Genomic DNA, 16328 nt, shown 5'->3' with positions numbered 1-16328 from the left:
CCAACAAGTCAGTGTAAAAGAATGAAACGTATGAATAATAAAAAGAAACGATGGTCAGATGTTCATCTCTGTCCACAGCAAACCCTCCGCATGTTCTGGTGAAGCTCTGAAGCCCACCTAACTTATTTATTTTTGTCTTTTTTGCTTCAACCTTTTGTCGCATCGTTTTCCGTTGTTGGTATCTCTTCGCGCTCACATGCTCTTTCGGTTCAATACAATTTGTAAGACGTGCTCTCTTTGTTTAGTTGCACTGGAAGCCCCCAACAGCATATGCGCACAACTCTGACATTCTCCCCTAAAATAAGAAAAAAAAATAATAATAATGGTACGCTACTGGCTGTTTTGCTTTCTTCTTTATTTTAGAAACGATCTGCCATTTCCCCGAGTGGTTTCTATCAGTTATTTCCCTGAACCAATCCTTCGGCTGTTGAATTTGCAAGCTTATTAAACTTCAGTCCGTCCAAACATGATGTAAGATCCAATAAAAGCCAAACTGCTTGGTTGGGAGGTGACGCCATAGTGGCATCATAAAGGCAACAGTTCAAACCACCCATGTGCCATTTTGAATGAACGCTTTCTCTTTGATTTAATTACATAATGAATCATTTAAAAACGTGGGGGTGGGGGGGGGGTTAGAATTCTCACCACATGTGACCTCGATGCCCTATCTGTTACCCTCAGAGCCTGAATAACAAATAACTGTTGACAACCAACTGTCCTTGAAGTGTTTCTGCAGTGTGTTGTTTTATGTTCCATTATTTTAGCAATCAATTACAGGCGTTGTGGCTATCATTCCGCCCAAGGTTCCCCGCAATATTTTTGACATATTCATAGAAGTGTTGTGGCATTCTCAAGGAGGAACTCGGTGCGTGGGGAGCGTTGATTTAACGTGTAGATTTGGTGTCTCATAAATTGAAGCCCCCTTGAGACTTTACGGTGATTACATTCAATCCGAAGAAACGATAACAGCCGAGAGCAGCTCTTGCTCTTCCGCATACATTGTTTGTACCTCGCCTTTATCAAATATAAGCATGGCCTGAAAACAAATCATTCCGACTAGTTTATTTGCCTGGGAGTGAACAGTTTTTCAGAAATAACCAAATCAATCGTTGCTTTGAAAAAGTGTCAGGACGTGTAGTGGCTCGCGTTGCTGTGAAACAGTGATGTTTTATCTGCCACTTTGGTCATTGAGCGCAATTGACTAGGCCGATCTAAGTGCATCAGACCTCTCCCGTCTTTTATAAGATTACGGGCTACAAAATTAAATAGAAGCATGTGCAAAGGTTGGGGTGGGGTGGGGGGCGGGGGGGCAGGAAGGCAGGGCTGAGGTAATGTCACAGTTTCTGATCTTTATTGGGAGAGGCACAAATAAGTGTGCCGTGTGCACAACCACACACACGCACACACATGCACAGAATTGCCTGTATTGATTAGTTGTTAAAAACAAAAAACAGTTGAGGTCAGCAGGCACATGTCTGAATTTCTTTCTCTCTGTCTCTCACACTCCATTTGTCTCTGTCAGATTCAATACTCTCCTTGACCCATCAGGGGGTCTCGCTTTAGCCACGGTTGCAGTTCCCTTCTTCAGGCCTACTCTTACACTCTGCTGTTTGCTTGAGTCTTTCTCTTCGCCCTTCATTGATACACACCAAGGCGCCAAACAATTTTCTGAAATAATCAAAATCACAAGCGATTTTATCACCATTGTCAAAGGAACCTTCACAACTCGTAATTTTATGTCAGTTCGCTGATGCAGCAGGATACAAATCATCATAATAAAAATGAAATATCGATTAGGAAAAAAGAAAATAAACAATGTGAAACAGACCTTAGTTTTAGGTGAGAAGGGTATATTCAGTGTTCATGAGTCTGAAAGCTAGCAGCCTGTGAGCCTCCTTCCTGTAGACCAGGGGTGTCAAACTCATTTTTGTCGCGGGCCACATTTTAGTTACCATTTCCCTCGGAGGGCCGTTATGACTGAAACCATATAATAACGATTTATTCAACTATTGTTTAAGTTTCTGTTATGAGGGGTTTGATCACAAGAAAATGGTTACAATATGTCTCTAATGTATTAAATATGAGAATTTTAAATTTTGGTAGAGAGTTTAGCAAGCATCATGGAAGTGGACATGTTTGATTTGCTTTCGCGGGCCATATAAAATGATGTGGCGGGCCAGATCTGGCCCCCGGGCCTTGAGTTTGACACCTGTGCTGTAGACAGATTCATACCCATGGGTGCCAGGGATGGGGAATATCTTGCATCTCCGACACTGTTACCTCTGTCATTAATGCTCCTTGGTGCACGTTCCTTGTTGCTGCTGTCCCCGTTTTTTGCAGTATGTCATAGCGCTATAACAGATTTTTCTTTTTTTTTTTTTTTACTGTCAATACTCCTTCAGATTTCAAGGCTGCATGAAGCAGGCTTGAATATAAGCCTCGTAGATAGAGCTGATACCTGATCGATAATAGCCAGACCAATCAGTCATTGACTCCTCCATCTAGCCCACCCCCCCGCCCACAAACCGACAACCTATCTGATCGCTGCGCTTCACTTCCAGCTGCCATAGCTGCAGGGCTCATTTGTCCTCCAGTGTTGGTGTCATTTGTCTTCACGTTTGCCTTCCATCTGATAGTTCAAATGCTTTACAGATGCCCTTTAAAGCTGTCACTGATTTATGTGTCCTTGACCTTACACTTCTAATTCATGCTCATCTGACCTCAGATTAAAAAAAAAAAAATTATCTCTTATCTAATTACTTGAGATGGTTCTCTAGTGCAAATGCAATCCTTCCCCAAACATTGCTACTTGTAAAAATCTGATGAATGAATTTTGAACAAATATAAAAGCTTGCATCGACATGTGGCAAGGCATTTCTTGGTGTCATTCTGGGAAAAAAAAAAGCATTTGGATTAATAATGGCTGCAATTGTCCAAGATGTTATGGTCCCTTACTTTTAAAGCAACGCTGTTTGAATTCTTACAACACCCGAGGTGTCTATCAGGGATGTTCCAGTGTTTTTATGGCCATCGTTTCCTATACTTACAATCCTTCACTATCTCATTCCCCTCATTTGCATTTACATTTTGGACATTTGGCAGGCACAGGTCTCTGGAGTGACTAGAAATGTTGCTCATTACCACAATCGCATCGGTTTAAATGAACATACCACGTTTAGCAAAGATCAATTTATTTCCATGATGAGATAACCATCAGAAGATGAAATGTTACCCCAGAAAAAAAAAAGGTTCTTCAATCACATTAACTTATGTAAATGAAGTCAAGCGGATTAATTACATTCAAATAATCACCCATTTAAAAAAAAAAAAAAACAAGCAAGAAACTTATAACCACTGTTTGTGATGAAAATATGTTTTTGGGTGAAAGGAACCCTCTATGTGTGCTAAGGATAAAACCAAAATGCATATCCTTTGCATATTCTTTGTCCAGGCCATTCTTACGTTGATGAACCAGTAGGTCCTCCATCTGCTGGCGGAATCCCGAAATACAATTGGGACACAGTAGTCATATTTTGTCACTGTAGTCAGTATTTATCATGAAGAGATGTTGTTTTGCGTGGTATTACGGTATAACACAAGGCAGCGGGATTATTTTCTCTAAAGGGGGTCTGAGAAAATAATTTATACATTTATTTAAGAATATAAAAGAAAAGGCTGGAAGGGCTTTGCTGGGGCTACACAGATTTCTGACAGGGTAGTAACTCCTTTGGCCCTGTGTTGCGTCATCCCTGGCACAATGACCGTATGTCTGAGCAAAAATCAGCACGAACTCATTGGAATAATAAATGGGCGTTGTTTTGTTTTTGAAAAACTTGAAAGGCACACAATTTTATTTTTTTCACCTTTAATCTAAACATCCATCCATCAATTCTCCAGGAGGGTATTGGGCGTACTGGAGCCAATCCAAACTGTCTCAGGCGAGAGAGGTGGAGTACACCCCGAACTGGTCGCCAGCAAATCGCAGGGCACAAATAGACAAACACCCAGAAATACTCACATTCACATTTATGGACAATTTACAGTCTTCAATCAACCTAATTAACCTACTTGTCCATATTCAATAAATGGTTATCCATCATTGTAAATTCAAAGGATATTACCAGGATTCTTTAGGCAAAACATATTGTGTTCTCTGAAAAGATTAAACACATTAAAAATGTTGAAATGTAAACAAGACTATATGAATATTCTTCATTAATCACGTTCTACAACTGTCAAGCCACTTTCTTCACACATTTCGAACCAGATTATAACCATTCACCTGTTAATGAGAATGTTATGATTTCTTTTTTTAACCTCATTCAGGACATCTTGGGAACTATTTTCCAAATTGCATCTCACATTACAAAAATTCCACATTTTACACATTAACATACTGCATTTTGCTCAATGTACATTGAAACAATTCTCTTAATTCCACAGAATTTCAATGCGGCTTCAGCTCTTCAGCAGTTTCTCGAGAAATTGTCTTACATTATCCTTTCGGAAAACAAAAAACTCGTCATTTGACGCACTGTACACTCCACGGCAATAGGTGGCGCCCGTTCTTCTGACATGCAAACAAAGAAGTGGTTGCAAAGCGGAAGAGACGTGGCACAAAAACAGAAGCAGGAAGTTTATTCATGACAGCTCCCTCGCATCATTCCTTCTTTCAAATTTCCACATAAAACAGAGTGAATGTCATCCTTCCAACGTTCCCTAAAGCCACCGGGACTTGATTGAAGTCTGTGTTACAGGTAAATTTGCCGTTGACGATTAACGTTTGGATTGCTTCTGCTCTATTAGCTAGCATACCTAGCATGCTAAGTAGACATTGTCTGAGGAGCCAATGCCTAAATGTCACGTTGACACGTTGGGTACATTTAAAACTAAGGCAAGTAAACGCTGGCGAAGCCGAGGCGATGTGAACGTTGTATTAATAAAATGTAGTCATTGATACCCTACGGCTCGTCAGACTAAAGTAAAGTATTGCAGTTACTAAAATGTATAATAAAACTGAAGGTATGCAATATGGCTTATGTTAACCGTATCAGTGTATTAAATTTGATTGACTTAAAATAAAAAAGGTAATTGTTAAAAAGAGCCAACTGATAAGTTAAAATAGTATTTGCTTTGAAGATTAGATTGAGTAGTGCTGCAGCATGACACTATATTAGAGTAGTACCAAAGTAATACTGTATACATTGAGTACTGTATTCGACCAATTGCCTGACAATGTCAATAGCAGTGCAGAATTAAGTTTTGTTACCATGTTCTCTGTATGTTGGTGAGGGAAAATGACATTTCTGTTTTCCCCACAGGGGGCTATGGGTCTGTGCAAGTGTCCAAAGAGAAAGGTGACCAATTTATTCTGCTTTGAGCATCGTGTAAATGTGTGCGAGCATTGCCTTGTCTCCAACCACAACAAGGTCAGTGGGAGAAAAAAGGATGCATAAACATTTCCATATTCATAATCATAATGACATCATGAGGTTTGTTTCCCCTGTGCTCCTTTCAGTGCATTGTACAGTCATATCTGCAATGGCTTCAGGACAGTGATTATAATCCAAACTGTCCTCTGTGCAATAATCCGCTGATTGCTGAAGACACCGTCAGACTCATCTGCTATGGTGAAATTTCTGTCCTCTTCAATCTACATCAGTAGCAGACCATTTTGAGATGTGTGAAAGAAAAGCAATAATGTGGGAATGAAATCTGCTACTACTCATTCATATCTCGCTGTTTACATTGTATTGCACCAACCTCATCATTCACGTTGCTATGTTCCTCATTATTTGAACTGAATTGCGTGACCATTCCGTTGATTCCCCCCAGATGTTTTTCACTGGACCTGTCTTAACAACTTGGCATCCCGCCTGCCCCTCCATACGGCGCCAGCGGGTTACCAGTGTCCCAGCTGTCAGGGTCCAGTGTTTCCCCCTTCCAACCTGGCCAGCCCGATTGCTGATGTGCTTAAAGAGCAGCTGTCTTCTGTTAACTGGGCGAGAGCAGGTTTAGGGTTGCCACTGGTAAGGAGTAGGACCTACAGAGTACACCATATTAACTGAGAATGAAATGTTGAGATTTCAATCGTATGGGGATGAAATGTGCTCTCATGAGCCACTCCATTAGGCATACCTTCTAATGAGATCCTGTACAACAATGGTAAAACTCAATTTTGCCTTCCAGCGATGTACAAATATACTGCATCACGTTGAGATGGGAAATCAATCAAATATTCGAAACAATTTCCATATTATTTCAAATGTGTTTATCTCACGTGTCTGCCACAGAGTTTAAAGGGCCTGGGTTTGAATGTAGTCTCATGCTTTCATGTGTAGAGGTTGCATGTTTTAACCGTTCATGCGTAGGATTCCGGCGTCTCCCACGGTCCAAAAACATGCTTGTCAAGTTAACTGAAGGCTGAATCAGGAGTGTCAAACACATTTTCATCACGAGCAATATCGTAGACTCAATTGAGTGGAAATGATCTTTTTCAAGTCATACCTCTGTGCACCTTATGATGTGTCCATACTACAGTGTGTATATTTTCATAATCCAATGCAGGTTGACGAGCCAGTCGATATCCTTCAGGAAGTTACAGCAAATGATGTTACAGACTACACTGACTGGTCCTCATTTGATGGTGAGTCCACGTCCCTTTGTGTTTGCAGTTTTAATTTCTTGATTGGTCCACTCCCTTTCTTTCTTTGCGGTTCCAGCACAAGAACAAAGTCACATTTACCACAGTCACTCCCACAATGCCAGCCTCAGCCAAGCGCCTGTTTCATCCCCAGCAGAGGACAACTTTGGGCTTCCGCATAAGAATGGGGATCCGCATAGCCAAGATCACTCGGTAGTCAACTTTCCAGAAGCCACTACATGCGACACAATTACTATTCACGCAGGTAAAGAGAGAAAAAAAAGAATGTCTGAAATACATTGTCTCATTGATTAGCAGGTTTTTTTTTTTTGGTTTAATCCTGCGGTAATTTAGATTGGCAATTAATACAAAATATTGTTCTTCAGGGTCATCGCCAAGAAAGATCTATGACACGAGGGACAACAGCTCTGTCACACAGATTGACTTTGATGATGACAAGTACAGACGACGACCAACATTGGGCTGGTTTGCGCGAATTCTCAAGTAAGTTCCGTAGTATGGGAGTCTCTATCATTTTAAACTATTGTAGTTAATGTGTAATGGACTCTGTGTTGGTTGTCTTTCAGGAACTGTACAGGCACGAAACGGGCATCTCTGACCTGGAAACAGCGGGTCTTCATGTTCCTTTTGGTTGGTGTGCTGGGATTCTTTACTTTGATTATCATAATGGCTAAACTTGGACGTGCCTCAGCTGGTTCAGACCCAAATTTAGATCCTCTTCTAAACCCACACATCCGTGTGGGCAAAAACTGAAATCAGGCATTGATTACCAATTTTTACCCAACCTTGTGTAGAAAACCCAGATAGGCACTGTAGTACACGATTTGGCCAGCAGAGAGAGACATTTACCCACCAGGAACTGAGAAATGGAGGCCATCTCTCATTCATGAAAGTTCTTCCCATTAAGGACCAACAAAGGTGTATTCAGGTGAATAGGTCTGATGGAAGCAATATTTATATTTACCAGTAGACTGACTAATAGCAAATATTACGGAATCTTAAACTATGATGTATATAATTCTGAATGTAAAAAAAAAAAAAAAAACAACCAAAAAAAAAAAAACGCTTCCACATTAGTTGCAAAAGTGCAGTGCATCCAAACTGGAGTCGAAACACACCTAATTATGAACATATATTTGAAAATTGAGTGCTTTTAAATACTTTTATTTATGTTCATCTTTCTGCTCTTTTGAGTTCTTTTTCTTTTTTTTGGGATTGTCCATTAAATGGGAATACTGCAGAATTTTGTCATTGTGGTGCCTATTCATTAACCACTTCAAAAAGAGCAACATCACTCCAAAAGCTCTTCTTAGTACAGCCTACAATCTAAGCTTTAAAATTATGAACCATTGACAGTTAATTACATTGAATATTTTGTTCATTGTTATCCTATGGCAAGACGAGGAGGTCAAATTGGCATGGAGGAATTAACTCACTGTGGTGAACAAGAGAGTGGCACTCAAAATAGTTTTCACAGGTCGAGTCTGTTAGATCCAGAGTTTTATGTCCTATGGGGGAATTTATTGAACTTTATAGAAGCGTCACTAATCAGGCTGCTATAAATCCCTCATTCACTGCTTTTGTGGATTTGCCATCCAAAAATGTCATGTAAAAAAAAAAAAAAGTGAGAGACTGAGACAAATCATTTCAATCTTGTACCACAGTTCTGACCTATATGTACATTTATTTTAAGAGGAAATGTTAAATGGGTTTCTGCCTCTGATTAATCCCAAATAAAGTTCAGGTGTTTGAGTAGGCTGTTCCTGACATTTTTATTTTTAGCATAAGCCTAAAGGTTTTGTCCACTGTTTATAATTTCCCCCCGCCCCACATTGTGAAAGGCCGAAGTTCCATCTGAAGAAAAACTGCCTCAAATCCTGATGCTGCCACCAACATGCTTCACAGAAGGTACAATGCATTTGGTGTTTTAGTGGCGATAACAGCAAACACACCTTTTGCAAGTTTGGCCAAATGGTTCAACCCTGGTTTCAACATTTGGAAAACACACTTGAAATTTCCCAAAAGCATGCCAGCCAATGTGTTATGGCTCACTGAAAAAAGTGGAAGTAAGTTGCCTGAGTTGCCTTATTTGTGTGTGTGTGTGTGTGTGTGTGTGTGTGTGTGTGTGTGTGTGTGTGTGTGTGTCTTTTAAATGCAATCAAGTGGTCAAGGTTATATAATGGTGGAAAATGTTTTGAAATGATAGCGGTCTCATTTTTTTTATATCACTAAAACATGGCATTTGAACGAGTGTACAGATGTTTGATACCCCATGGTGTTTGTCTCCCGATAATCCACTACATCCAGAATGCTGCATCTGTGCTATGCATTTGATAATATGAAGCATTGACTCATGCTGTTCTGTGGTTTGACTTTTAAGAACCCCAGGCAAGGCGAGTTGGGAATATTCACAAGTACGTCATGTTTGCACCGCGTGGGTTCTTTTGTTTAGCTCTTCCAATTTTCCATTGCATTAGCCAAACCGTTACTGGAGGTTTTCGCATTGATACTGAGTGGATCCGAGCCATGTTCCATTGATGCAGGGAAAGGTGCCGTTGGCGGTGGTTATTAATACACTTTCTGCAGAGTGACAAAGAATGCGTACCTGTTTTGTCTGTCACAAGGCTTGTGGTAAATTCCTTTTGGGTTTTCCTCAACGTTGCAGCTTTAATTAATGCCGCATTTTATGGTTGGGTTGCTATTCTATTGGAGTTCAATGCATTTCTCACTAACTTTGAGTGTTAGCTTGCCAATTGCACTGACATAATAGGGGCATCCTGATCAATAGGTTGCCACATTCATACAGTAAGCATTGCTGTTTGCAGTCTATATTCCTTTCTTCTCCCATGATGCTATTCGCTGCTGAAACATCATCTTGACATCCAGTGATGTTCATGCATTGTGTGTGTGTGTTTTTTAATCTGTCCCATAAATAACCAGTTCTTCTCATTCTGTGCTACTAAAGCACACCTCTACCCTCGCAACTGACCCATGTCATTGGGTGACACTATTGAATTTTGTGTGTGTGTGTGTGTGTGTGTGTGTGTGTGTTACACACGCCTCACCGTTCAAATGGAAAGGGAATGACACACAATGTCATTCAGCTTCTGGCACAAAGTATCAGTGAACATCTCTTTGCGCTTCATCCCGGTGGCTGCTCCGTGACTGTAAGTAAACACAGTAGATGTATGAATGAATTGGTTGATTGAAATGAGTAAAGAAAACAAATTTATTCATCTCAGAACCCCGTGACTGCTTTTTAATTGAATCTTCATACAAACAAGTGAATTCATCTTCACTCGGTTGAAGTTATTTATTTGAATCTAAGTTAATGACTTGTTGGCATGTGTAGTGCTTGCAAAATCCTTTCTCATGTTTCATTGTTTTCTGCAGCAGAGCGATGTTTGTAAATTTGTGGAAAGCAAAAAAAAAAAAAGTTGAATGTTTATAAAATTCATTTCCATTTTCGTAAATGGCTTCCACCTGACAACTTAATTATTTCACCCTTTCTATCAGGCTAACGGACGATTTTTAGGGTAAAAAAACAAGAAATGTGTGACCCTCAACAGAAAGTCAAGAACAAAAAAACAGATGCCCAATCTCAAAAAATGAAACACCACCATCACTCCAAACAAAACCACCGTCACCTGCGTCATCATCAGCAGACGTTCCGTCAGTCAGATGAAGAAGATGACCAAGAGTGAGTAAATTATACAACACACAGCCCGCACTTTGCTATTTCAATTGCTAAGTATTTCAATTATTATTATTATTTTTGTAATTTCATCATTTCAAAACCCATGTTCTGTTATTGAAATAGCGCTCATTCAACAGCGGAGGACAGCTTGCTCAACGATCACCTCCCTCATCATCAACATCATTCTCATCGTTACCGCCACAGGCCAAACCATGGCCGGCTCTCCCTTTCCGAAACTTCTTTCACATCTTCATATGATTCCTCTTCATCCACTTTCTCCTCTTCATCAGCAACGGCCTCCTCTTCTTTGGGTTCTTCATCATCCAACTCCTCCTCTACCTCGGCATCTTCCTCGAGTCTGTCATCCGAGAGCAGCAGCGAAGGTTCAGACAGATTCCTCCTTAGGAGGCCTCAACATTCCCAGTCTTGTACAAACATTTATGAGAAGTACAGTGAAGATGGAGACGACACAGCACCTTTGATTGGTAGCAAGGGTCATGTAGGTAAGCAGAAACGGGCAGAGGGAAAGTCTGCTCACAACGGCGCCAAACAAGGCACCCAGAAGAAGACACACGAGAGTGCAAGTTTCCGCAAATCCAAATCAATGGAGGCCCTCACTTGCCCCCCAGAAAAAGAGGGGCACGCAAACGAAGAAGAACAGGAGAAGAAAAAAAACGAAGTCAGAAAGAATTTAATGAAGGAGAAAATGAAGTTCTCCGCCTTCCTCAATGAGATCACTCGACAAGTGCTCAGCCCAATGAGACTCACCACGCTGGGTGTCACAGATGCTCAGAAACCAAGCAGCACAGAACCCACCTCTGTTCGATCCAGTAAATCTGAGATCAATACAGACAGGAGCCGACAGCAGAGGAGTCGGCCCGTCAGCGCCGACTCGGTTGACTCCCGCCGGTCTTCTCATGCTCATCTTTCAAAGTCAAAATCGTCCCAGCACCACCACCACCACCGTAGTCACCGCTCTCCGGACTCACCCGATCACATGCAAGCTAGGCCCAGAAGCTGCACTGACATAAGCTGTTTGGAAAGACATCCATCATGGTCTCAAACTTCTCAGCATTCCTCGCGATCACCATGTTGTAAACGGCACCGCCGTCGGAACCAAGAAGATCATATTCAACGGTGTCATCATCATAGCCTCCGACACAGCCCGAGTCCTCACAGACACCCCCGCAACAAAAGTCCTCATCATCATCGTAGATGCTACAGTCCTGTCTTTTATCCCAATCATGGAGATTCCGACAGTTCCAGTTATCGTCATAACAAACGTTCTCCCCGCAATCACCACGAGGGCAACCGTGACGGAGGCCGCTACAGCAGTTTAACTCATCCCCATCGCACCGACTACCATGACCCAGCTATTTACCAGCAGGGTGAACATCATTCCCGCTATCTCCATGGATACTACAACCATGGTAATGTTCCTCGCCGTGAAGAGCACCACAACCGAGCCTCCGCTCATCAAATTCGCAAGAGCAAAGATCATCACCGTAGCAATCAACTAAATACAAAACGCCCGACCACACCGCGTCACGGAAACCAAGCCCACAGCTGTGACCAAAGCGATAAGCCACACTCAAAACATCACCATGGAGACCACCTTGGCCTTGTTCAGCATCACAGTTTAAAGGACCAACATCACCACGGCGTTCCTCACAGTGATCATCCGAATCGTCACCATGGAGATCAACGCAGTGGGATCCAGCAGCACAACCAGCGTGTCCATGGAGATGGAGGGCACCGTCCTCACCATAGGGCCCAACACGGTCAATTTGGAGGCCATCATAGGCCAGGTTATCAACATCATCAACACGGAAGCCACCATAGTCCCAACCATCAGCATCAACACAGCGACGACCGCAAGGACGTGCACCAACCTGATGATGAAGAGAGCCAGAATTCCTATCAAGAGCACCGCTATGGAGCTCACCACAGTCCAAACTGTCTCCATTATGGAGACAAACACAGTCCAAACCGTGAGGATCACCACAGTAATTTGCATCAATGTAGTCACGGAGAGCAACAAAGTGCAGGGCAAAAGCACCAGCGCAGAGACCATCACAGTCCAAACGGCCAACACCACAGCAGAGATCATACCGGTGCTCACCGTCAGCATCACCAGGGCGACCACAAAAGTCCAAATAGTCATCACCAGCATGAAGGCCACCATAGTCGCACCCATGAAAACCCCCATGGGGATCCAAGTCATCATCAGCCACATCAAAACAAACGCCTCTCCAAAAATGAGCCGGAACATGAGGACAAGCACAATGACACGAATAGACAGTCTGCTGCCAGTCTCCCTCCATACCAGAAGAAGGGAGTTCTTTCCTGCAAATTGGATTCAACAAAGAAGATGACCAGTCCTTCCGGTCGAGATGAGGAACAAACTGACTTCACCGGCCCATCAATACCGCAAGTATGCCCGTCAACATCTTGTAAAACACGCTCTATAAAGTTGACACTTGCCCGGGGTTCAAATGGAATTTCCGAATTCCAGTGAGTCCCCTATAAAGTCACTCATTGATTACCCCTTTCAGGGACAGCGGTTACTACATTGGACAGCTTATCAGGTTACAGGTTATCATGATTTGTGCACGAAAGGGTTAAGTTCCCTTTGTTGCTGTATCCTAAAAGTCAAATCAATATTTTCCATGTTCAGCTTGCTTGATTATAGGGTGATGCAAGGGTTTGAATAATTTCACCCCATATTGATTGCTCAGTGTGCATCTCATTGCTGTCACATTACATTTTATGGTTTTCCCAACCATAATTGAGCCAAAGCGCCCATTTTACATAAATAAATAAAGAAATCGTCATGCCGACCCACCAAATAAAAATGTTACCAAAAGTAAGAATACTAAAAAATAATGCTGATCTGGTCTCAATGTACTCACAAATTGACTCAGTGTGAAATCTGGGGCTGTTTTTAGTCGACACAGAGAGGACAGATTGGCAAGAAGCAATCTGTTGGATGTATGGCAAGAGGTGGATACTCGAGTTTAATGTAACATCTGCCATCGATGGGAATTGCTCTGCCAGTCATTATAGGTCGCTCCCATAAATAGATGAGCAAATATATATTTGTAATCAAATGAACTTTCAGACCATTGCAAACACATTCACTCCCAAACATATTTAAATGTCTTTTCAGACTCCACACATTCAGTCCCAGCTACTTATTTATATATTTTTTAAAGGTATAGAAGGGTCTGAAAACAGCTGGTACCGAATTAGTCAAGTGAAATTGGATAACTTTATACCTCTGATAATCTCTCATCGCACACTGAATGGGAATCGTGACCTAATTGACAGTTAGTTTGCTTCTCTTACTTCTGATAAGTGCTTATTTTGAGCGATGTCTTTCTCTCCTCAATACAGGAACCAACACATGAAGTGGACAAGATTATGTAAGTGTGGTCAAATGAGCTTGGTGTCGCAAGTGTAAGCATTAGGACAAGCCAGTGAATAAGAGGTCACGCAAACATGCCAATACATCGCATGTTTTTGTTCGTCTGTCTCATTTCCCCTTGCAGGATCCTGCAGGAAGATCACGAAGGTCTTCAACAGAGTTTTTTGAAGTCAGCAGTCCAGATGGAGTGCTTTGGAGAATTTTTAAACAGCCATAAGCTTCTGGAAGAGGAGCTGCAGAGGACGCGTGTGGAACTGAGCAACCTCACGGAGAGTTTTAAAATGTAAACAGACATTCAAATGACAGCTGCCCGCTGTTATTTGGAAAGCTTTGTGTCAACGAGATCTCTCTGTTTCCTTTTGTCTTGTTTTTAGACTCCATGAGAACTGTTCATCCACACAACAAACAAATAGCCTATTGGAACAAAAACTCAACTCTGTGGTAATTATTATTTATTTTTTTTTGTCCCAAATATGAATTGTCCCATGCACTTTGACGTTTTATTCATACCACCTTTTTGACAGACAAAGAGCATGGAAGGAGAGCGCGAGAGGTTGAGCCGACGAATTTCAGCATTGACAGAACAACTGGCTGGTGCAAAATATGCCAGCAATGCAGACACATTACATGTAAGACCTTAAAGACTTTCAGTGGACATAAAGGGGCGGGGGAGCCGCTCATCCATCAGTGTGGTATTTCTAGTTTCTTATTTGGTTCTCATTTTTATGTCTAACCGTTAAGGTGCAAATAAAAACAATAAGCCTGATTTTGTCTTGGTAAATTCGGTAGACATGGTACAATGTAACGAGGACTACAACAAGAGCTGAATGGGACTGTATCCAGAAAGCTTTAGACTCTCTTTATGCCTTCAAGACTGTCTGAGAACTGTCAATAAATCCATTTTGTACCGCTTATCCTATTCAGCATCACAGTGGTGCTGGAATGTTCAAAACACAAACCAGACTCTAAATTAAATCTTATCTCTTCAACGTTTATATTTTTATGGTTGAAGCTTGCAGTGATGTCGAAAATGACTGTGTGATATTTAAGAGGCACGTCAATTTTTGAGAGGTGGGAAATAGTCTCTATACTCTTTGTCTGATTTTCTGAAATCTTTTTATGGGCTCTCACCACTGCAAACCGCACCATAATAAACATATCAATACTTTCGTGACAATGTCAATCAAAACTGAGTATTATCATCATCATCATCATCATGAAGGCAGAATTTAAATGCGGCTTGTGGTTTGGAAGTCATTATATTGTAAATGTGTCAAAATGCTTCCTTTGAACTCAATGCTTAATCTCATTTTCAGGTGAATTCTGCGCTCGACAAACCCAACGACCATTTTCATCCGGATGATGCCATCAGTCAGGTTATGCTCCCTCTGGCGCCTCCTCCAATCCAGTTCATGGACAGCCAAAACTATGAAAAGGTCAAGGCCGCAGTGCAGGAACAATGCCTAGGTTCGGTTCCCGAGGAGGAGGAGTCCGACTGGTCAGAAATCGGGGAAGAGATCCCACGATTTATACTGACAGGCTCAAACAGAAGTCAAGCTTGGATGCACAGGGAAGGAAACACGGACAAAGACAGCGAGTCAGGTGGTGAGGAAATTGTCCGATATCAATCTCCCCGACCTCTGCAGGTACCTCATTTCCAGTTCACCATCCACAATGAGATTTTACCTGCCCCACCAGCCAATGCTTGCCTCTCAAGTATGACAGGTGAGAACGCATTTCGGATCACCGCCAGTCAGAACCTCGGCTCGACCATGCTGATCAGGTCAGCGAGCTTGGAGGAAATCCCGCTTGCTTGCCATCAAATGCCGAAGGAGCTGAGAGGCACGGAGGCCATGATGGACCTCCACCACTCTGGGGATGAAGCGAGTGACGATATGGATAATGAGATCATTCATCATTGGAGAACAAACAACAAGAGGGATGGAAGGTCATTAGAGGCCGATAGCGCTCCGTGCAGTCTGCAGTATGTCGAACAGATGCTCAACCAGTTCATGTGCGAGCCTCAGCGCAGCGAAGGAATATGTCAGAGCAGGTCGGAAATGCACGGCTGGACAGGAGGGATTGCGGAGGAGGTTTTAGGAGGGGAGCAAACACAACTGTGATCCCCAAAAATTCTTCACAAATCCTGAGCTCAAATACAAGTTGAAGTTTACCGAGCAGGATAGTTCAATGAAGCGCAACACCCGGACCATAAGAACAAGCAAGGCAAATAAGAACCAGAAATAATACTCAATTTGGTTTGTGCTGACAACTATGGGGTTAATGTAGGTCACAGTGATGCAATGTATCAAATTGAAAAAGTCTACATTTAATGAGATTCACTGACAGCTCTAAACTGAGCATAAAGACAAATGCACATGTATTCCTAATAATATGCAGTTTAACTAGGTTGTTTCCTTTCCAGTCCATTTAGCAGAATTGAGAATATGAATATGGCCTATTTGCTCTGTTGAAATCCCATTGTATTTTTGAATGTAGAATTAATGTATAGAAAAAAATGTACCGGTAATCATTGTCTT

General features: G+C 41.9%; 2 protein-coding genes across 2 annotated transcripts; both read left to right on the top strand.

Annotated features, from left to right (window-relative positions):
- Positions 1–4605: 4605 nt before the first annotated feature.
- Positions 4606–7696, top strand: zfpl1 (zinc finger protein-like 1). The gene is made up of 8 exons (XM_019895223.1): positions 4606–4757; positions 5322–5429; positions 5519–5630; positions 5836–6029; positions 6568–6646; positions 6723–6908; positions 7030–7147; positions 7231–7696. The coding sequence occupies exons 2-8, from the start codon at positions 5328–5330 to the stop codon at positions 7415–7417; spliced, it is 978 nt and encodes a 325-aa protein (XP_019750782.1). The 5' UTR covers positions 4606–4757; positions 5322–5327; the 3' UTR covers positions 7418–7696.
- A 1100-nt stretch (positions 7697–8796) lies between these two features.
- Positions 8797–16028, top strand: LOC109531083 (filaggrin). Its single transcript, XM_019895136.1, has 9 exons — positions 8797–9831; positions 10181–10364; positions 10485–12795; positions 13758–13786; positions 13913–14071; positions 14163–14229; positions 14313–14417; positions 15105–15951; positions 15985–16028. Exons 2-8 carry the CDS (start codon positions 10216–10218, stop codon positions 15909–15911), a joined length of 3627 nt encoding a protein of 1208 aa, XP_019750695.1. The 5' UTR covers positions 8797–9831; positions 10181–10215; the 3' UTR covers positions 15912–15951; positions 15985–16028.
- The last annotated feature ends 300 nt before the right edge of the window (positions 16029–16328 follow it).

Source organism: Hippocampus comes, unplaced genomic scaffold, assembly GCF_001891065.2.
Source record: "Hippocampus comes isolate QL1 unplaced genomic scaffold, H_comes_QL1_v1.1 scaffold177, whole genome shotgun sequence".
Lineage (NCBI taxonomy): Eukaryota > Metazoa > Chordata > Actinopteri > Syngnathiformes > Syngnathidae > Hippocampus > Hippocampus comes.
This window is presented reverse-complemented; position numbering and strand designations above follow the sequence as displayed.

Coding starts and splice junctions, on each gene's coding strand:
- zfpl1 (XM_019895223.1), top strand. CDS start 5,328: ATGGGTCTGTGCAAGTGTCCAAAGAGAAAGGTGACCAATTTATTCTGC. Junction 6,909..7,029: donor CACAATTACTATTCACGCAG/GTAAAGAGAGAA, acceptor ATTGTTCTTCAG/GGTCATCGCCAAGAAAGATC. Junction 7,148..7,230: donor TGGTTTGCGCGAATTCTCAA/GTAAGTTCCGTA, acceptor GTTGTCTTTCAG/GAACTGTACAGGCACGAAAC.
- LOC109531083 (XM_019895136.1), top strand. CDS start 10,216: ATGTGTGACCCTCAACAGAAAGTCAAGAACAAAAAAACAGATGCCCAA. Junction 12,796..13,757: donor CCGGCCCATCAATACCGCAA/GTATGCCCGTCA, acceptor TCCTCAATACAG/GAACCAACACATGAAGTGGA. Junction 14,072..14,162: donor CTCACGGAGAGTTTTAAAAT/GTAAACAGACAT, acceptor TCTTGTTTTTAG/ACTCCATGAGAACTGTTCAT.